We start from the raw sequence: 16,410 nt of genomic DNA on the forward strand, positions 1-16,410 counted from the left end.
CAGAGTGCACTTCTCTAATTTTCTGATTTAACTCATCTTTTCATGTATTTCAGCACGTTGTGTTTTTCTTCTCCTGCTCTCTTCTTCATGTCTTCCAGTATTTCAGCCTTTTCAGACTCATTTATTTCCTTCATCTTCTCAATCAGAAAATCAACATGTCGGAGTGTGTTCAGTGAATCAGTGTTGAGTGCGATCTTCTCCAGAGTATCCACACAGTGAAACGCATCCATCACCAGCTGAACTCTCTTCATCTCTAATTCTTGGAGTTCTTCTTTCAGCCTCTGGACCAAAATCTCACCATCCCTAACTTTAATTATATTATGATCATATTTCTTCTTTAACTCTTCATATGTCCTCTTCTCCTTTTTTGTCTTTGTTTCATATATTTTTGCTTCTTTGACGTGTTTGGTGAAGGAGCATTTATTTGTGCACACTGTACACTGATCATTCATCCAACTGTACAATGATTGATTTCTGGCCCACCAGGAGTCTGGATAAACACAGTTCTCCTCACAGACTCTGCAGCACAACGCCACACTAGCTTTAGAGAGATCAATATCAACCTTCTCTTTGTAGGTCACTTCAACTTCATACTCAAAGTTCTTATTTTCTTCAACAACTTTTTCATGTTCCTCCAGATCTTCTTGAGTTTGTTTCAGCTCATTCTGCTTACGGTCTATCTCTTGAATATGTGATTTTATGTTGGAGATTTTTGCTTCCAACAGCCTCTGTTGTTGCAACACATCTTGGGTCATCTTCACGGTTTTTGGTTTTATGTTGTCAAGAAATTTGAAAAATTCTGTAATTCCTCTAAAACTGAGATCCCATGATTGTTTCAGCATTATATTTTCTTCATCATCAGGTTCTGACTGACAGTTGTCAAAAAGGAAAAACACCGGCTGATTCTCGTCATTCACTGCACACTTTATTTTAGCCTCTTTAACATTTTTAGGGATAGCTCCATGTGAGTGTGTGAAGAGCAAGACGATATTTTCATCTATACCTTTTCCAAATAAAGACTGAACAGCATCAAATATGTATATTTCTCTGTCAGAGAGTCGATTCTGTGTTGCTTTCATCACCAGACACACTGCATGTGTTTCATGAATCCCTTCTGCAGATGTAAATAAACTAAGCAAACTCTCAGCGATCTCTTTATCTTTCTCAACTCCACGAGTGTCTCCATATCCTGGTGTGTCGATGATTGTTAGATCAGTTTTACTCTCTTGTGGATAAAACCCATAAACAGTGATGCTGGAGGTCTGACTGTGAACTGATGTTCGGTCACTCTGATCATCTGTGATCTCAAACCAAACCTTGTCTTCTCTCTGAACATCTAACATGTAGTTGATCATCGTGTTGATTAGGGTTGTTTTTCCTGCTCCTGTTTCTCCCACCAGCAGAATGGTTTTATGGGGTTTGTTTTTGTCTCTCTCTCCAAAGGTCATTTTTCTATATGGTCCAGATTGATCCAAACTGTCTGTACTTGTTTGCAGAAGATATCGAGCAGGATTTCCGTCTTCAATTAAGATGCTTTTCTTGATGAGATTCTGTTATGCAAAGCATAAAATACAATAATAATAAATATGGTGGTGTGTACAATGTTATATTTTGAAATCATAATCAAATTGTAAAACATCCATGTTTCCTTTCACATAACTCTAACCAGAAAAGGTAAGGACTATCCATTTATTTTTATTTGTCATTTTTCCCATTAAATGCTAAATGTCAGTGTGTTTTCTAATCTCACATTAAAGTTTAAACTCCATTACATTTTTAATGATTTAAGCAGCCACGTTGATTGTACTTAAAAATTTAAGGCAGCAATTTTTTTACAGAGTAGAATTATAAAGCTATCATTGCAACCTTTTCATGACCTAAAACATTTTACAATGTATTTGTGTTTGCTGGAATGTTGTAAGTCAGCAATATTTCGGCCATTTTGAATTTTGGTGTAAAACACTGTATTTTACTATTAAAGATTTTATTATCACGCTAACATATTGTGTACTTCCCACAATGATGTTACATAGAAACCTTTATTGAGACACTATCAGCAACGCTTAAAGCAAGGAATGCAAAAAAGTTCTGTGTGAGTGTAGAATCCGTACCCTGATGTAGGGATAGTTCAACTCATAAAAACATATCAAGCCAAGGCACTCGAGAATTTAAGTAAATATATAAAAAGTCTTTGTTTAGTCATGGCTTAGATTATTAAATCAGTTGACAGATAACCGCACACCGCATGGAAGGTTCATTAGCTGCAACGTATCTGCTGAGTTTAATTGTCTAAATCATGACTAAAGACTTTTTATATATTTACATAAATTCTCACGTCCCTTGGCTTGATAATGTTTTTATCAGCAATGCTTTTCAAGTGGACATCAGATCAAGCATGATGATTAAGACTAAGATCTTAAGATTAAAGTAACAACAGGTGATATCATAAAATTACATTTTTGGCTGCTATTTGACTGACCATCATACCTCTAAGGTGACTTTGGCCTTGATGAGATCCTGGTTTATGACTGTGAGACGCGTCACATCACTCTCTACGGTGTAGTCGAGTTTTCCCACCGCTGCACATTTAATATTGTACTCAGTATCTGGTCTGAGATCAGTCAGAGTAACTGTGTCCTGGTTCTTTGACACAGTTTGAGATGTCCAGTCCTTCTCTTCCTTCATTTTATACAGTAATTTGAGCTCCTCTGTAGCAGGACCCGGTGGAGACACTTTCAGAACCACTTGCTTATATCTGACCTGTTGGACAGTGATCGGACAGTCTGGTTTTGATGGAGGAGTGAAGCAAACAGCTTCATTACATCCATTTTCATACAGGAGAATGCAGGAACCTGGATGCTTTTCATGGTATTTTATGGAAACCCTAAATTTAGTGCTTTGACTGCTATATGATGTCATCAGCTCTTTAAATATGTTCAGATGTTCTCTCATTTTCTCCCTGATGCTTCCAGTGAGCCACGATTGAGACGCCACATCAGGTTTCTTCTGAGGATTTCTCATCATTTGAGGATTCATGTAATTTTCTTGCTCATTAAGCAACTCATCCGGCTGCTCAAGAGAACTGAAAGTGTAACAAAACACATTCTCCACCTGAATATCAGACAAATATGAGTCCAAACTTCTGTTCACTTCGGCTCCAAAGTCCATTAACTGTCTAAGAAACTCATTAACGGTGTTTAATTCTTCTTCTTTCACTATGATCCACTCTTTCAGACTCTTTTCACTGAATGGAGACTCATCATGAGCTTGAAGAAGATCCATCAGAGCACAAGACTCTTTCTCACAAGCTTTAACTGACTGGATCACAGATTTAATTCGGTCACTGAAATCTTGTCTGTACGTTTGGCAGTTTTGCAGCATATCTTGTATTTTCTTATGAAGTGCACTAAAAGTTGTTTCCCTGTTTTTTTCCAAAAGTACACTGCACTTGTATTCAGTCCACCTGAGATTGATGATAGCAGACTCTTTGGCCTTGATGAGATTCTGGTTTATGACTGTGAGACGCGTCACATCACTCTCTACGGTGTAGTCGAGTTTTCCCACCGCTGCACATTTAATATTGTACTCAGTATCTGGTCTGAGATCAGTCAGAGTAACTGTGTCCTGGTTCTTTGACACAGTTTGAGATGTCCAGTCTTTCTCTTCCTTCATTTTGTACAGTAATTTGAGCTCCTCTGTAGCAGGACCCGGTGGAGACACTTTCAGAACCACTTGCCTATATCTGACATCTTCAGTGATCGGACAGTCTGGTTTTGATGGAGGAGTGAAGCAAACAGCTTCATTACATCCATTTTCATACAGCAAAATGCAGGAACCTGGATTATTTTCCATTTCTTTTGATGCAATAATAAATTTGACTGATTTGCTGTTGTTTAAATCAATCAAGTGTTTAAATACGCTCAGGTTGTTCCTCATAGTCTTTTGGGTGTCAGGTGTGAGCCAAGTCTTGTGTTTGGGTTTCTCCTCGTTTCTTTCTTTTGTTGAAGAACTCAGGAAGGTCTTTTGTTCAGAAAGCAGCACATCTGTCCAGCTCAATGATGTGAAAGTGTAGCTGACCAAATGTTTAACTTCCAGATTCATTAGATTTTTATTGAGGTTGTTTTCTACCATTGCTCCTGAGTCATTCAGTTGTGTGAGCAATGCTTTAATAATGTCAGATTCTTCCTCTTTCTCTTTCAGCCATTGTTCAAGAGCGCTTCTTTCAAATGGAGATTCCTCATGATCTCGTAGAAGATCGATCAATGATGTGTCCTCTATGAATTTTCCACGGATCTTCGGTAACAGAGAGCCGAGTGTCTTCATGAGACTCAATCTGCACTGGTAGCAGTTTTTCTTCATGTCATTGATTTTGTCATGAAATGCAGTAAATGTGGAAGCTGGCGTGTCTGTCAGAAGATCACTGCATTTCATCTCAGTCGTACTCAAACTCTCAATTACAGATTCAAGATCTGTGCTTAAACCTGTGCTGATTTCATGTTGAAACTTTACAACTTTTGAGAAAAGTTTGTCCAAAGGATAAAGCCAAACTCTCAGAGGAACCGCAAGCTCTTTGTTTTCTCCCAGCAGTTTTGGAAGATCTTCAAAAACCTTCATAGCATCTTCAAAAGTGGTCGGATTACATGGTAGCTGGAAGTCGCCATAAAATGTACAGCTGAATTTTTGGGCAGCGGTCTTTAGATTGTCATTCAGTTTCATACTTGCATCAATGTTTCCAGCTGAAATGCCTTTAAGCTTCTCCAAGACAGCTTTTACATCTCCAGCTATCTCCATTTTGTCTTCACCAGATGAAACTTCCCTATCAAAAATAAAGCATGCATCTGCTCCATACAGCACTGCGGTCACTACATGTGTGGCAACACCATCGTCATAGTGAGCCATGTCTCCAGCAAAGTGGTTCATGATCAGTTCTTCAAACTTACTGGTGGAATGATAATGTAATGTCAGTCTCTGTTGATTGAATGATTTCTTTGTGTCTTTGAGAAAATTGGCAGCTCCACTTACACTGAGGAGTCCTCCTAAAACACTCAGTTTCAGACATCCATCAATATTCAGCAATCTAGATTTGTCCTCAATCGAGTCTGAAGCTGTGACTGTGAAAACTGTATTGATTTGGGGTTTCTCGCTTATGTTCTGCTGCAGCTGCTCTTTACTCCAAAGTCTGATTCCTGTAATGGAGAATTTCTTTTTATGTCAAAATACTCGCAATACTTGCAAAATAAATGCAACTTGCATTTTCTCCCAGTAGAAACACACCACATTATTTTTGTGTTTCTTGCCCCCATGGACCATTCTTACATTTAATTGTATATTTAATGACTTTACATGAATGACTCTGAGCAAGTGAATCACTAAATATAAACACTGGCTGACCATCACATTAATAATGCCAACCATCATGATGCAGAGCTACCAACACTCTTTTATCCTGTAACAAATCCTTCACTCGTACCTTAAACATGTAAGCCCTAAAATTATACTGTTTTGTTTTTGTCCAGAAAGCCTATTTAATTTCATTTTGATATTTTTTCCATTTTTTAATGCAACTTTTTTTTACCTTTAAAATTTCTAGATTTTATCAATAAATGAAAAATAAATAGAAGTAAGCACATTCTTCACATTATTTCAAATGAAATTAAAAAGAACAACATTTTCATGCATAACGCTGTTAAAGGACAATTCCGGCCAAAAATGAACCTAGGGCTAAATAACACATGGGTACCGAGTCGACCGTTCTATGGGATGCGTTTTCATGATAATCGAATGTACCCGGTTTTAATGTTATTTTTAGTTTAACCACAGATTAGCTTATAACGCTAGTGTATGGGGCATTGAATAAGTACGAATAAAAATCGCTAGTTAATACTACTAACAAGGCTCAAAATAGCCCCACACTAACACAAAGCATAAATGAGGGTCTCTACCTGCAAAATGAAGCATTGAAAACTTTGTAAGTGTACACAAGAAGATACTTTATAAGGACAGTACATTACGCGTGTAAGGAGCCATCTTTGGAAAACGTCTCAGGTTACGACTGTAACCATAGTTCCCTGAGAAAGGGAACGAGATGATGCGTCAACGACGCTTTGGGAACGCCCCAGCGTGAATGCGTCTGAAGCATCTATGTCAACTAGTCCAATGGAAGGAATGAACGTCATGGGCGGGTGACGTCATGACCAGGAAGTGATAAAAGAGCATCCGGTGCAAACCGGCATTAGCTTCAAAAATTGCAGAAGCAAGCCGATCACAGGGATGCAGGAAGTATGGCAGGGTGACGCATCGTCTCGTTCCCTTTCTCAGGGAACTATGGTTACAGTCGTAACCTGAGACGTTCCCTTTCGAGGGAACTTGCGATGCGTCAACGACGCTTTGGGAACGAGAATACCCAAATCGCCAGACTTACAAATGCCTGAGTGTCAGCCTGTTGTCACACTGCACCAAGCACCTGGGACCCTGGGGCAGCATCCAGGTCCAAGCTGTAAAACCTCACAAATGTGAGCGGTGAGGACCAGCCCGCCGCATCACAAACGTCTTGGAGAGAACTCCAGATAATAAAGCTTAGAAGCCATACTCCTAGTGGAATGAGCCCTGACCACCAAATGGTTGGCCAGAGGACTCGCAAGCAAGAAGAATAGTCTCGACTATCTATTTGCTCAATAGGTTGGATTTCTCCACAGAGAAGTCCGATGAACATAAGTGTCCAGTGCTCGCATTCCTGGTCCGATAAACGGGGGAGGACAGAAACCTGCAGCACAATAGGCCTCGGAATAATGGTAGGCACCTTAGGAACATATCCATGTTTGGGGTAAGATTGCCTTGGCCATCCCCGGTGCACTCAAGGCAGGTGGCCTGAAGAAAAGGGCCTGAAGGTCTCAACTATAAGGTGATGATACACAGGGCAACTTTTTGAGCAATGTTGCTGAGCAATGTTGCCGTCAACGGGCAACCAGATGAGACACAGGTCCCACGACCGATCTAAATTATCCAGATAGAAATGTATTGCCCATTTTTAATGAGAAAGTGCCCAAGCAACAATCGCTCGCCAAGATTGCCCAGCAACATTGCTCAAAAAGTTGCCCTGTGTATCATCACCTTTAGAGGGACGAAATAGCTAGCAGAAAATAGTCTTAAAAGAAAAGAACTTCTCTGAGACCAAATCTAAGAGCTCAAACGGAGCCCCAGATAGGCCTTCTAGAACTATTGCAAGGTCCCAAGCCGGCACCCTAGTGCAAGTTGCAGGCCTAAGCCTCAAAGTGCCATCGAAGGAAACGAGTGATCAGGGGGTCTCGACCCATAAATGTACCACCCACGAGGGTGTGGAAAGCCGCAATGGCCGCCACGTATACCTTAAGAGTGGAAGGACATAGACCTGATACAAAGCGTTCTTGCAGAAACTCGAATACTGTGTTTACTGAACAGTTAACCGGATCCGACTGATGCTGGTAACACCAAGAAGTGAAAAACTCTCCAAATAGTGAATATAGTTTCCTCGTAGCGGGAGCTCTGGAGCTTCGAATGGTCTCAACAATGGTTGAGAGACCACTCTCTATGAGTTGGGCCCCCTTAGAGGCCAAACCCACAGTTTCCAAATCCCCTGCCGGGGGTGCAATATTGCATCCCCTGCCTGAGACGAAAGGTCTCTCCTGATCGGGATCTCCAAGGGAGGGCCGTCGAGGAGAAGAATTAGGTCCGCAAACCAAATTCGGCTCGGCCAGGGTAGTGTTATCTAGTAATAGGCTTATTCCATCCGGGCGGATTCACTCCAGAACTCCTGGGAGCAGAGCAACAGGGGGAAATGCGTACAGACGTAGCCTCGGCCACGGCTGCACTATAGCAACCAGCCCCAAGGGAGCTGGTTGAGTGAGGGAGAACCAGAGTGGACAGTGCGTCGTATGCTGAGACGTGAACAGATCCACTTCTGCATGGCCGTAAAACTCCCGTATTTGCTCCACCGCCTCGGGGTGGAGTCCCCTGGCCTCAGCCCCTGCCTCGACAGGGTGTCTGCTCCAATATTCTGGCCCCCTGGAATATACACTGCCCTCAGAGAGCGTATTTTCCTGAGGGACCAAAATAAGAGGCCTGAGCTGAGCGGCCTTCCAATACCGCTCCCCAGCTGGTGAGGGAAGCATCTGTCGAGAAAGCAACTCGATGGCAAAGAGCTCCCAACACCGGAACCTGGGACAAGAACCAGTGTTACCTCCATATAACCAAGGCGCGGGGAAACTGCCACGTGATCTTGATCATACAGAGTGGGTTTCCCCTCAGGGAGAACCCTCTGGTCCTGAGCCACCACTGCAAAGGTCTCACGTACAGCAGGCCAAAGGGTATCACAATGGACGCTGCTGCCCTGAGGCCTAACAGTCTCTCGAACTGTTTCACAGTGTGTGACTGGCCTAGCTTTTGCTCTTTTGTGGCAGTAAGGATAACAGCTACACGAGCGGGCGACAGAACGGCTCGCATCGTGACTGAGTCCCAGACCACTCCAAGAAAAGTGGTCCTCTGTACTGGAGAAAGCACACTCTTCTTGGCATTGAGCCTCAACCCCAACCTTCGCATATAAGCGAGGACGACATCTCGATGCCGAACCGCTAACTGTTCTGATTCCGCTAGAATCAGGCAGTCGTCTATGCAATTCAGAATGCGTAGCACTGCAGCCTGGCGGGGCCAGAGCTGCATCTACGCGCTTCGTGAATGTGCGGGGTGATAGAGCTAGACCGAAAGGAAGTGCCTGACACTGGTGTTCTTTGCCCCTGAAAGAAAACCTCAGAAACCTCCTGTGCTGAGGGAGGATGGAGATATGGAAGTATGCGTCTTTCAGATCTATCGTGACAAACCAGTCCTCGGATCTGATTTGAGTCACGATCTGTTTGAGTGTCAGCATCTTGGACTTGAGCTCCAGCACAGAACACTCCAACAGACAACGATCTAGTATGTGACGCAGTTCTCCATCCTGTTTTGGAACAATGAGATAACGACTGTAAAGACCCGACACAATGTCGGGTGAGTATACCTGCTCTATAGCTTTCTTTGCTAACAGGGCCTTTACCTCTTGCTCCATTACCAGAGCCTGCTCGGGATGCACTAACGTGAGCAACACCCCGTTGTAACCTGGAGGACGAGAACCAAATCTGCCTCTTACTACTAACTGCAGGACCCATAGAGATATATTCGGCAGTAGTTTCCGCGCTGCCAGAAAATCTACCAAGGGAACCAGCCCCTCGAGGCTGGCCTCTGGTGTAATAAAGACAGCCAGTTCGGGGACCTGAAGCATACTGGCAGGAACCACCCGAACTGACTGTTTTCGAACCCCCCTCAGAGGGCGCGAGTCCGACGCAATGTCGAGTTGACGCTGCGCCAGAAGCTCGCTGGAGACTGCTGCGCCCCGAAGCACCAAGGGTGGCGAGGTTGGTAGAACGATCCCCTGAGGGCAACGAGATGGAACGGGCACCGTATAATGAGGTGTACACCGTTCCACCCCGGTTGGGGCTGCCCTCACCGGCCTGATGCCGGTGGCGCCAAAACCTTTTCTTTTGAGCCGGAGCCTTCTCAGCGTGAAGAACGGTCCTCGGATCCGGCTTCAGCTTTGAAGGCTTTGGCTGCTGTGTTGCGTATGAGAAACTAGACGGCTGGAGCTGCTCACGCCCAGCTGCCCCAGGGGGTTGGACATAGCGAGGGAGAGATTATCTTGTATCTTTCTCATGATTTCCATCAAATTGAGCCAGAAGTGTCTCTCAGTGACCACAAAGGCTGCCATAGACCGCCCAATTGCTCAGGCGGTCTCCTTAGTATCCCTGAGAGATAAATCTGTGGCCCGACGAAGTTCTCAAACCCCATCGGGCCAACCTCCCTCACTTCTGTCCAAATACCCCAGCAGGTCAGCCTGATATGCTTGTAGCACTGCTCTAGTGTGCAAGCAGGCTCCTGCTAGACCCACTGCCGTATATGCTTTCCCCGCTAGATTAAAAATAGTTTTCTTTAATGGTTTAGTGAGAGAAGCCGACGCCTTCAGGGACGATATTGAACCGGGAGACAGATAGCTCACAAGCGTCTGTTCTACCCGGGGTATCTGCCCCATAGCCATACTCTCTTAACCCCCTAATATCTGAATATACATGAACTTGGGGGCTGAAAGACAAGATGAGTAAGGCTTTTTCCATGATCTAGACAGCTCGCTGTGCAGATTGGGAAAAAATGGAAGGCCCCGAGATGGAGGTGAAAAAATAGAGGGAAGGAAGCTCTTTATTTTTATTATTTTTAGGACGAGCGCCCCCTATTTCTGCTGGCCATAAAATATTTAGTCAAGTCACCTTTATTTATATAGCACTTTTTACAATACAGATTGTATCAAAGCGGCTTCACAGTGACAACATGAAAATAATACAACAAAGTTTGTTTCTAAAAGAAAATTGCATCATCATCCACCTTAAGTAAAGCAGATCAATAATACTGTTGAATATTTAAATGTCCCCAACTATTTAATCTATCTACAGCCTTAGTAAACATCTCCATCAGCTTTTTATTTTTTATATATAGGCTATATATATTTTTCATATGCTGGGGGAAGAGATGGCGAATCCACTTCACCCATGATTGTGTCACTTTAAATGCCCAGCACAACTACCTCCACAGGCTCGGAGGTAGAGCACTGAAGCTTTGATCTCTCTCCCCGGGCGGAAGAGACCGCAGCGCGGGCTTCCGATACCGGAGAGAGAGCAATGGATCCCTCGGGAAAGGGAGGAGATAAGATCCGCGGATCCGTCTCCAACACCGTAAAGAGATCCAATTTGCGATCCACAGGAATGCATTCTCCGCACTGCCTCAGCAGACGCGAGTCCTGCACCCTGAGAATCGCGAGCCTGGCCACTTTCCTCGAAAAGTGACAGGCGGGAGCGGAGCATGCGAAGCGAAAGCTTCTCACAATGTTGGCAATCAGCCCCCTCTAAGGCTGATACCGCATGCTCTACTCCCAAACACATCACACAAAGCTCGTGTGTGTCCCTACTCGTTAAATAACGCGAGCAGGGAGAACACAGAGTTTGTGCAATTGTTTCGCCATAGTGTTTATATATATATATATATATATATATATATCAGACAGACAACAGTAAATAGACAGTATTGACACAGATTGTTTGCTGAGGCGACAGAAGCTAATGCCGATTTGCACCGGATGCTCTTTTATCACTTCCTGGTCATGACGTCACCCGCCCGTGACGTTCATTCCTTCCATTGGACTAGTTGACATAGATGCTTCAGACGCATTCACGCCGGGGCATTCCCAAAGCGTCGTTGACGCATCGCGAGTTCCCTCGAAAGGGAACAGTCTCGACCAGTCGAACCACGAACGCCGTGCTACGTCCTGGTCGATAGTCAGTCACAGTTCAGCTCATGTAGCACGGCGTTAGTGGTTCGACTGGTCGAGACTGTTTTCCAAAGATGGCTCCTGCCTGTTTACTCGTAATGTACTGTCCTTATAAAGTATCTTCTTATTAAACTGTCTGTACACTTACAACGTTTTCAATGCTTCGTTTTGACCTCATTTATGCTTCAGTGTTAGTGTGGGGCTATTTTGAGCCTTAGTGGTATTAACTAGCAATTTTTATTTGTACTTATTCATAAATAACATTAAAACCGGGTACATTAGATTATCATGTAAACCCATCCCATAGAATGGTCGACTCGGTACCCATGTGTTATTTAGCCCTAGGTTCATTTTTGGCCGGAATTGTCCTTTATTTCACCTCAACATATCTTACATTGGGTGTCTCTGCCGACCTCTTGTGGAAAAAATGTTATGATATTTCATGACTCTTGCCACTATGGGCTTATAGCTCTATATGCAGGAAATGAGCTGTTCCTCTGGGTCCTAAAGTCAGTTCTGTTTAGTATGTATTCAGATACACATTATAAAATATTTTTTTGGGTAAGTTTTAGCATTTTGAATTAGAATTTTGAGCATTTTTAGGTTTTTCTATGTGTACTGAATCATTCCTCACATTCAAATTGACCCATGAGGGAAGGATTTGTAACTTATTTTTATTACAACCACATAAACTCTTCGAATCCAGTTTCTTTTAATGTGTATTCGTGGTTAAAGCAGTGGCGGAGCCAGGGGGTGGCCAGGGGTGGCCATGGCCACCCTTGGCTTAAGCTTGGCCACCCCTTTGGCCACCCCTCTCACAACTGCCGTTTATGTCTCTCTCTCTTTTTTTTCTCTTCTTTTTTTTTTTTTTTACAAGAATTGCGTTTTTAAAACACAGAACCGTATCTTACGACCACAAAAAACGTGAGACTTTTCAGACGCGCACTCCAACTTCACCTCAGCGCCAGGCGCAAGTCAAACGAGAGCGGAAATGTACAGTTGCCGAATAAGCTTCAGCAGTGATCGGAGCATAGTAAATATCGAGTCGATGTTCCTCAACTGGTGGGTTGCAAGACCGTTTTGAGTGAGTCGCATATGTCCAGTCAAAGAAACAACAACGTAATTCTCTTTTTTTCTGATTCTACTTTTATTTTGAAAGATCTGTGTGAAAGCTTGTGACACTTCCGTCAGATGCGGAGAAAAGCGCGTTGTCCTGAATCAGTTGGCTATCTGCTGTAAGATGAGATATTGCAAGGTCAACAAATGTCAGTTTAACTAACTTTTTGCTGTCCTGTCAGACGTTGTACTGTACTTGCACATCACGCGCAAATGTGGCGTGCTGTAGCCGTAGTTCTGTTGTCAATTAACTCATGAAATAATCAAAAAGGCGATAAAATCTGTGTCAAAACTGCATGCATGTATGTATTTGTTATATATGCGTCACATATGTCTAGACTAAAATATTCTGCCATGTTTAAGGCACAAACTGATAGGCTATGTGGTTTTTTAATGTACAAATAAATGTACATTATGAGTTAAATGTACATTAAATGTACAATATACATGTGAGCACATTTGTACTAGAAGATAGGCGGTAATTTTGCGGTAATTTGGAAAGGACAAAATAAAATGCATAATTTTTAAATCCATAAAATAACTAATTTTACATTCTGCCATTTACCCAGAAAGCACAAGTCTATTTGATGTTATATTTACATCTGGAAGACGTATTTTTAAGAGTGTTTGCTCATCTGCAAGACGTCTATAGGACGTTTCCTGTCAGATGTCAAATAGACGTTTAGAAGATGTCAGTTTAACATGCATTCTAAATCATTACATCTTAAAGACATCTTCTAAACGTCTATTTGACATCTGACAGGAAACGTCCTATAGACGTCTTGCAGATGAGCAAACACTCTTAAAAATACGTCTTCCAGATGTAAATATAACATCAAATAGACTTGTGCTATCTGGGTATGTGCATGATGACTTCCGCCTTATTCACATTCTTGCACATAGCGATTCAAAAGAGATGTTTCCCCCCCCTTTTTAATTAGGTATGATAGAACGGTTTATATTCTTTATTTTGACTACTAATATAGAAAGTTGAAGAGTTAATTGATTATATAAAATTCAATGAAGGGTAAATAATCTTTGAACTACAGTCTCTGGATGTATCATCCATGAAGGTGCAACAATGTTGGGGGTTTTGAGAACCAGAACCATGCTAACTGAGCAAGTTTACTATATGACTAAAGAAGTTTAGCTATAGTGTGTGTCCCCTTTATTAATATGCCTGGAGGTGGTAAGTAGCTAATAATAATAAAAAAATATCAAATTCACTCAGTATTCCATGATTCCTAATTCACTACTCTCTCAATTGAATACAAATTAACTGTATTCAGTTGTGTAGGAACAGTCCAATACATTATTTAAACTAATTATTATGTTAAAATAATTAAGATTTATGTGCCACCCCAGACTGTTTGCTGGCCCCTTACTGGCCACCCCTATGAAAAAATCCTGGCTCCGCCACTGGGTTAAAGTGCCACAAAAGTCCTAAGGTCTTGGACCACTCTGATGAACACTCGATTTTTTAATTTTTGAAAAAAATGAGTTTCAGGTCAAAATGACCCGAGGGAAGGATGAGAAACAATTAAAACTATTAAATAAATAAAAAAATTGATTAATTAAAATAACATCAGAAATACTGAAAAATACACAATACAGTAATAAAATCAATCTCGATATATCACATAACATGTCTGATAAAATAGTAATATATTTGCTATGGGGATTTAAAGGCCGTAAGATGTGAATAAGTGCTGAGAAAGCTTTTAATTTAGGGCTATACATTAATATCGCAAAATTATTTAGTATTTATTATTGTAAGTTCTTTACTGCCACACCTCATAAATAATAGATAGATAGGTCTAAGTTATTTTACTCTAATGATTTATTGAAGGCTTCACGGATTGTGGTGAACAGTGGTTGATCACCTGGTACGAGAGCATCTCTCCGGCAGTCATACAGCATCCCCAGCTGGAAGGGTCTCCCTAGAGCTGCAGTCTCTATTGAGTTCACTCCCACTGGATCCATGCTGGACAAAACATGGAAGGAGAAATCAACCAGTGCGATTACTGATAGAGGTTTGACAGATATTTTTTAAAGCTAATATTCATAGCTATCAATTTGGAAGTTGGTTCTTAAATCTGATCTTTAGCGTTATCTCGCTGCCTGTTCAAGGAGTGCTGAAATCAATTAGGCCTAACGTTAACTCATCATTAAAGTCATTTTGGTTTCATTATGGCTTATAACTTTTGGCATATATAGGCCTAAAGTTAAATATTTGTCATACCTGACAGATGTTCAAATAAATGTCACATTAGACAAGGAAGTTATAGGTTGTGTTTGTATAATTCCGTATCTTAGCTGAGGTAAATTAAACGCAATTCTCATATCCTTGCTCGATGATGAATGAGACGGCCCAGCGGTTGGTTGAAATTTAAAAAGCTGATTTTCACGCTTCAGGGCAGTGACGAGTATGTTGTCCAGTGGTTGTTCAGACACCCTAGGCACAACCTTAAGCAATGGCCCTGAACGGTGGTTCAATGTCAACATTGTGACAACGCCGTAACAACCTTCACCACACAATAGCAACTTTTTGGCCATGTTGTTAAAACGTTGTTAGAAGGTTGTCCAACGTTCTGTGTTTGCTGGGTGGTGAGTCTATAAAAAAGCCCAATTCCTCAATTTTAATAAACGTTTGCTATAGGTAGCCTATTAAACTTGTCCAAGACGGAAATTAGCCCGAATTAAGTTTTTTTTTTTTTTTTTTTTTTTTTTTTTTTTTTTTTACAAAAGGTGCATTTAAAATATATATGTAGATATTAAGGCACAATTGAATGGTTTATCTAAACGTAAAATAAAAAAAAATAAAAATAAAAAAAACTCAATTTAGCCTACAATGTAGCCTATTATAAGTCTTGTCTTACCCTTTCGATGGCAGTTGAGTATCTGTCATGACTGGTTCCACGGGAATCTGACACTGCAATGTTGCTAAATAGGCTTAAATACAAATCAAATAGTTTTTCCCACAAAAGACACAATACTGAAGAAGACCTAAACAAAGTCAAGTGAAGTCAAGTCGTATATTTGTACAGGGCTTTTCACAATACAGATTGTAATCAAAGCAGCTTCACAGTATTAAATAATAATAAAACGTCCACGTTTGGTAATGCTGATCAATATTATTGATTGATTAAATTAAATTGAATATCCCAAACTGTTAAAGTCGTCATTTGCGTTTCCACTGAAGGACTGATAGGCAGCGCAAACTGAGTTTGACTGTTAAAGAGAAGCACATTCATAGTCAGTGTCGCCTATGAAATATGTGTAAAAATACGAGGAAGTTCAGAATCACGGAGAAGAACCAGAGGCACATTGACAAATGAAACATGAAACTTAATAAATATGATGACAATGCATGATTTGTCTGTGTTCATCAAGCAATGTCGGGTATTTTTTTTTGTGTTGCATAAATGTGTTGCATAAATAAATTAATGTGTAATGCAACTTGCATTACACATTAATTTATTTATGCAACACATTATTCTAAAAAAAAAAAAAAAAAAACTCAATCTGTAATCTATGCCTCAATCTGTAATCCACATATCGGATCGCAATCGGATTTTCAAACACTCGCCGGTGAGTTATCTGACAAAATGGATTCAATTGTCTTAAATGTTGATGCTTACTGAAATTAAACTAATATGAAAAGGAGAAATGCGATCTGTGCTGATCCTGTCCTCTCACTGTGTATTTAGTCTTCCGTTACTGTAGGCTATAGCCTATGGGTCGGTTTGTACAGTAATCAGGTGATAATTAAGTTAATTTAATCTACTTACTGTTTTAGGATCCTTCCTGTTCCAGATGACTTTAAACTCTTGCAGGCAAAAAGATCGACAGGTGTTTTACAGTGAACTGAGGGAAACACCCTCATGATCATGTGCTTTAGAGATGCTGTTTGA

The 16,410-nt window shown here is 41.3% G+C and overlaps 2 protein-coding genes across 2 annotated transcripts; both read right to left on the minus strand.

Annotated features, from left to right (window-relative positions):
• LOC130097037 (uncharacterized) lies at positions 1-2,485 on the minus strand. The gene is made up of 2 exons (XM_056263712.1): positions 2,480-2,485; positions 1-1,550 (listed from the first exon to the last, which is right to left on the minus strand). The coding sequence occupies exons 1-2, from the start codon at positions 2,483-2,485 to the stop codon at positions 33-35; spliced, it is 1,524 nt and encodes a 507-aa protein (XP_056119687.1). The 3' UTR covers positions 1-32.
• LOC130097039 (stonustoxin subunit beta) lies at positions 2,482-15,417 on the minus strand. Its single transcript, XM_056263713.1, has 3 exons — positions 15,376-15,417; positions 14,380-14,480; positions 2,482-5,186 (listed from the first exon to the last, which is right to left on the minus strand). The coding sequence occupies exons 1-3, from the start codon at positions 15,402-15,404 to the stop codon at positions 2,482-2,484; spliced, it is 2,835 nt and encodes a 944-aa protein (XP_056119688.1). The 5' UTR covers positions 15,405-15,417.
• Between the last annotated feature and the right edge of the window lie 993 nt (positions 15,418-16,410).

Source organism: Rhinichthys klamathensis, unplaced genomic scaffold, assembly GCF_029890125.1.
Source record: "Rhinichthys klamathensis goyatoka isolate OS25496 unplaced genomic scaffold, OSU_Roscu_1.1 h1tg000209l_1, whole genome shotgun sequence".
NCBI classification, from domain to species: Eukaryota; Metazoa; Chordata; class Actinopteri; order Cypriniformes; family Leuciscidae; genus Rhinichthys; species Rhinichthys klamathensis.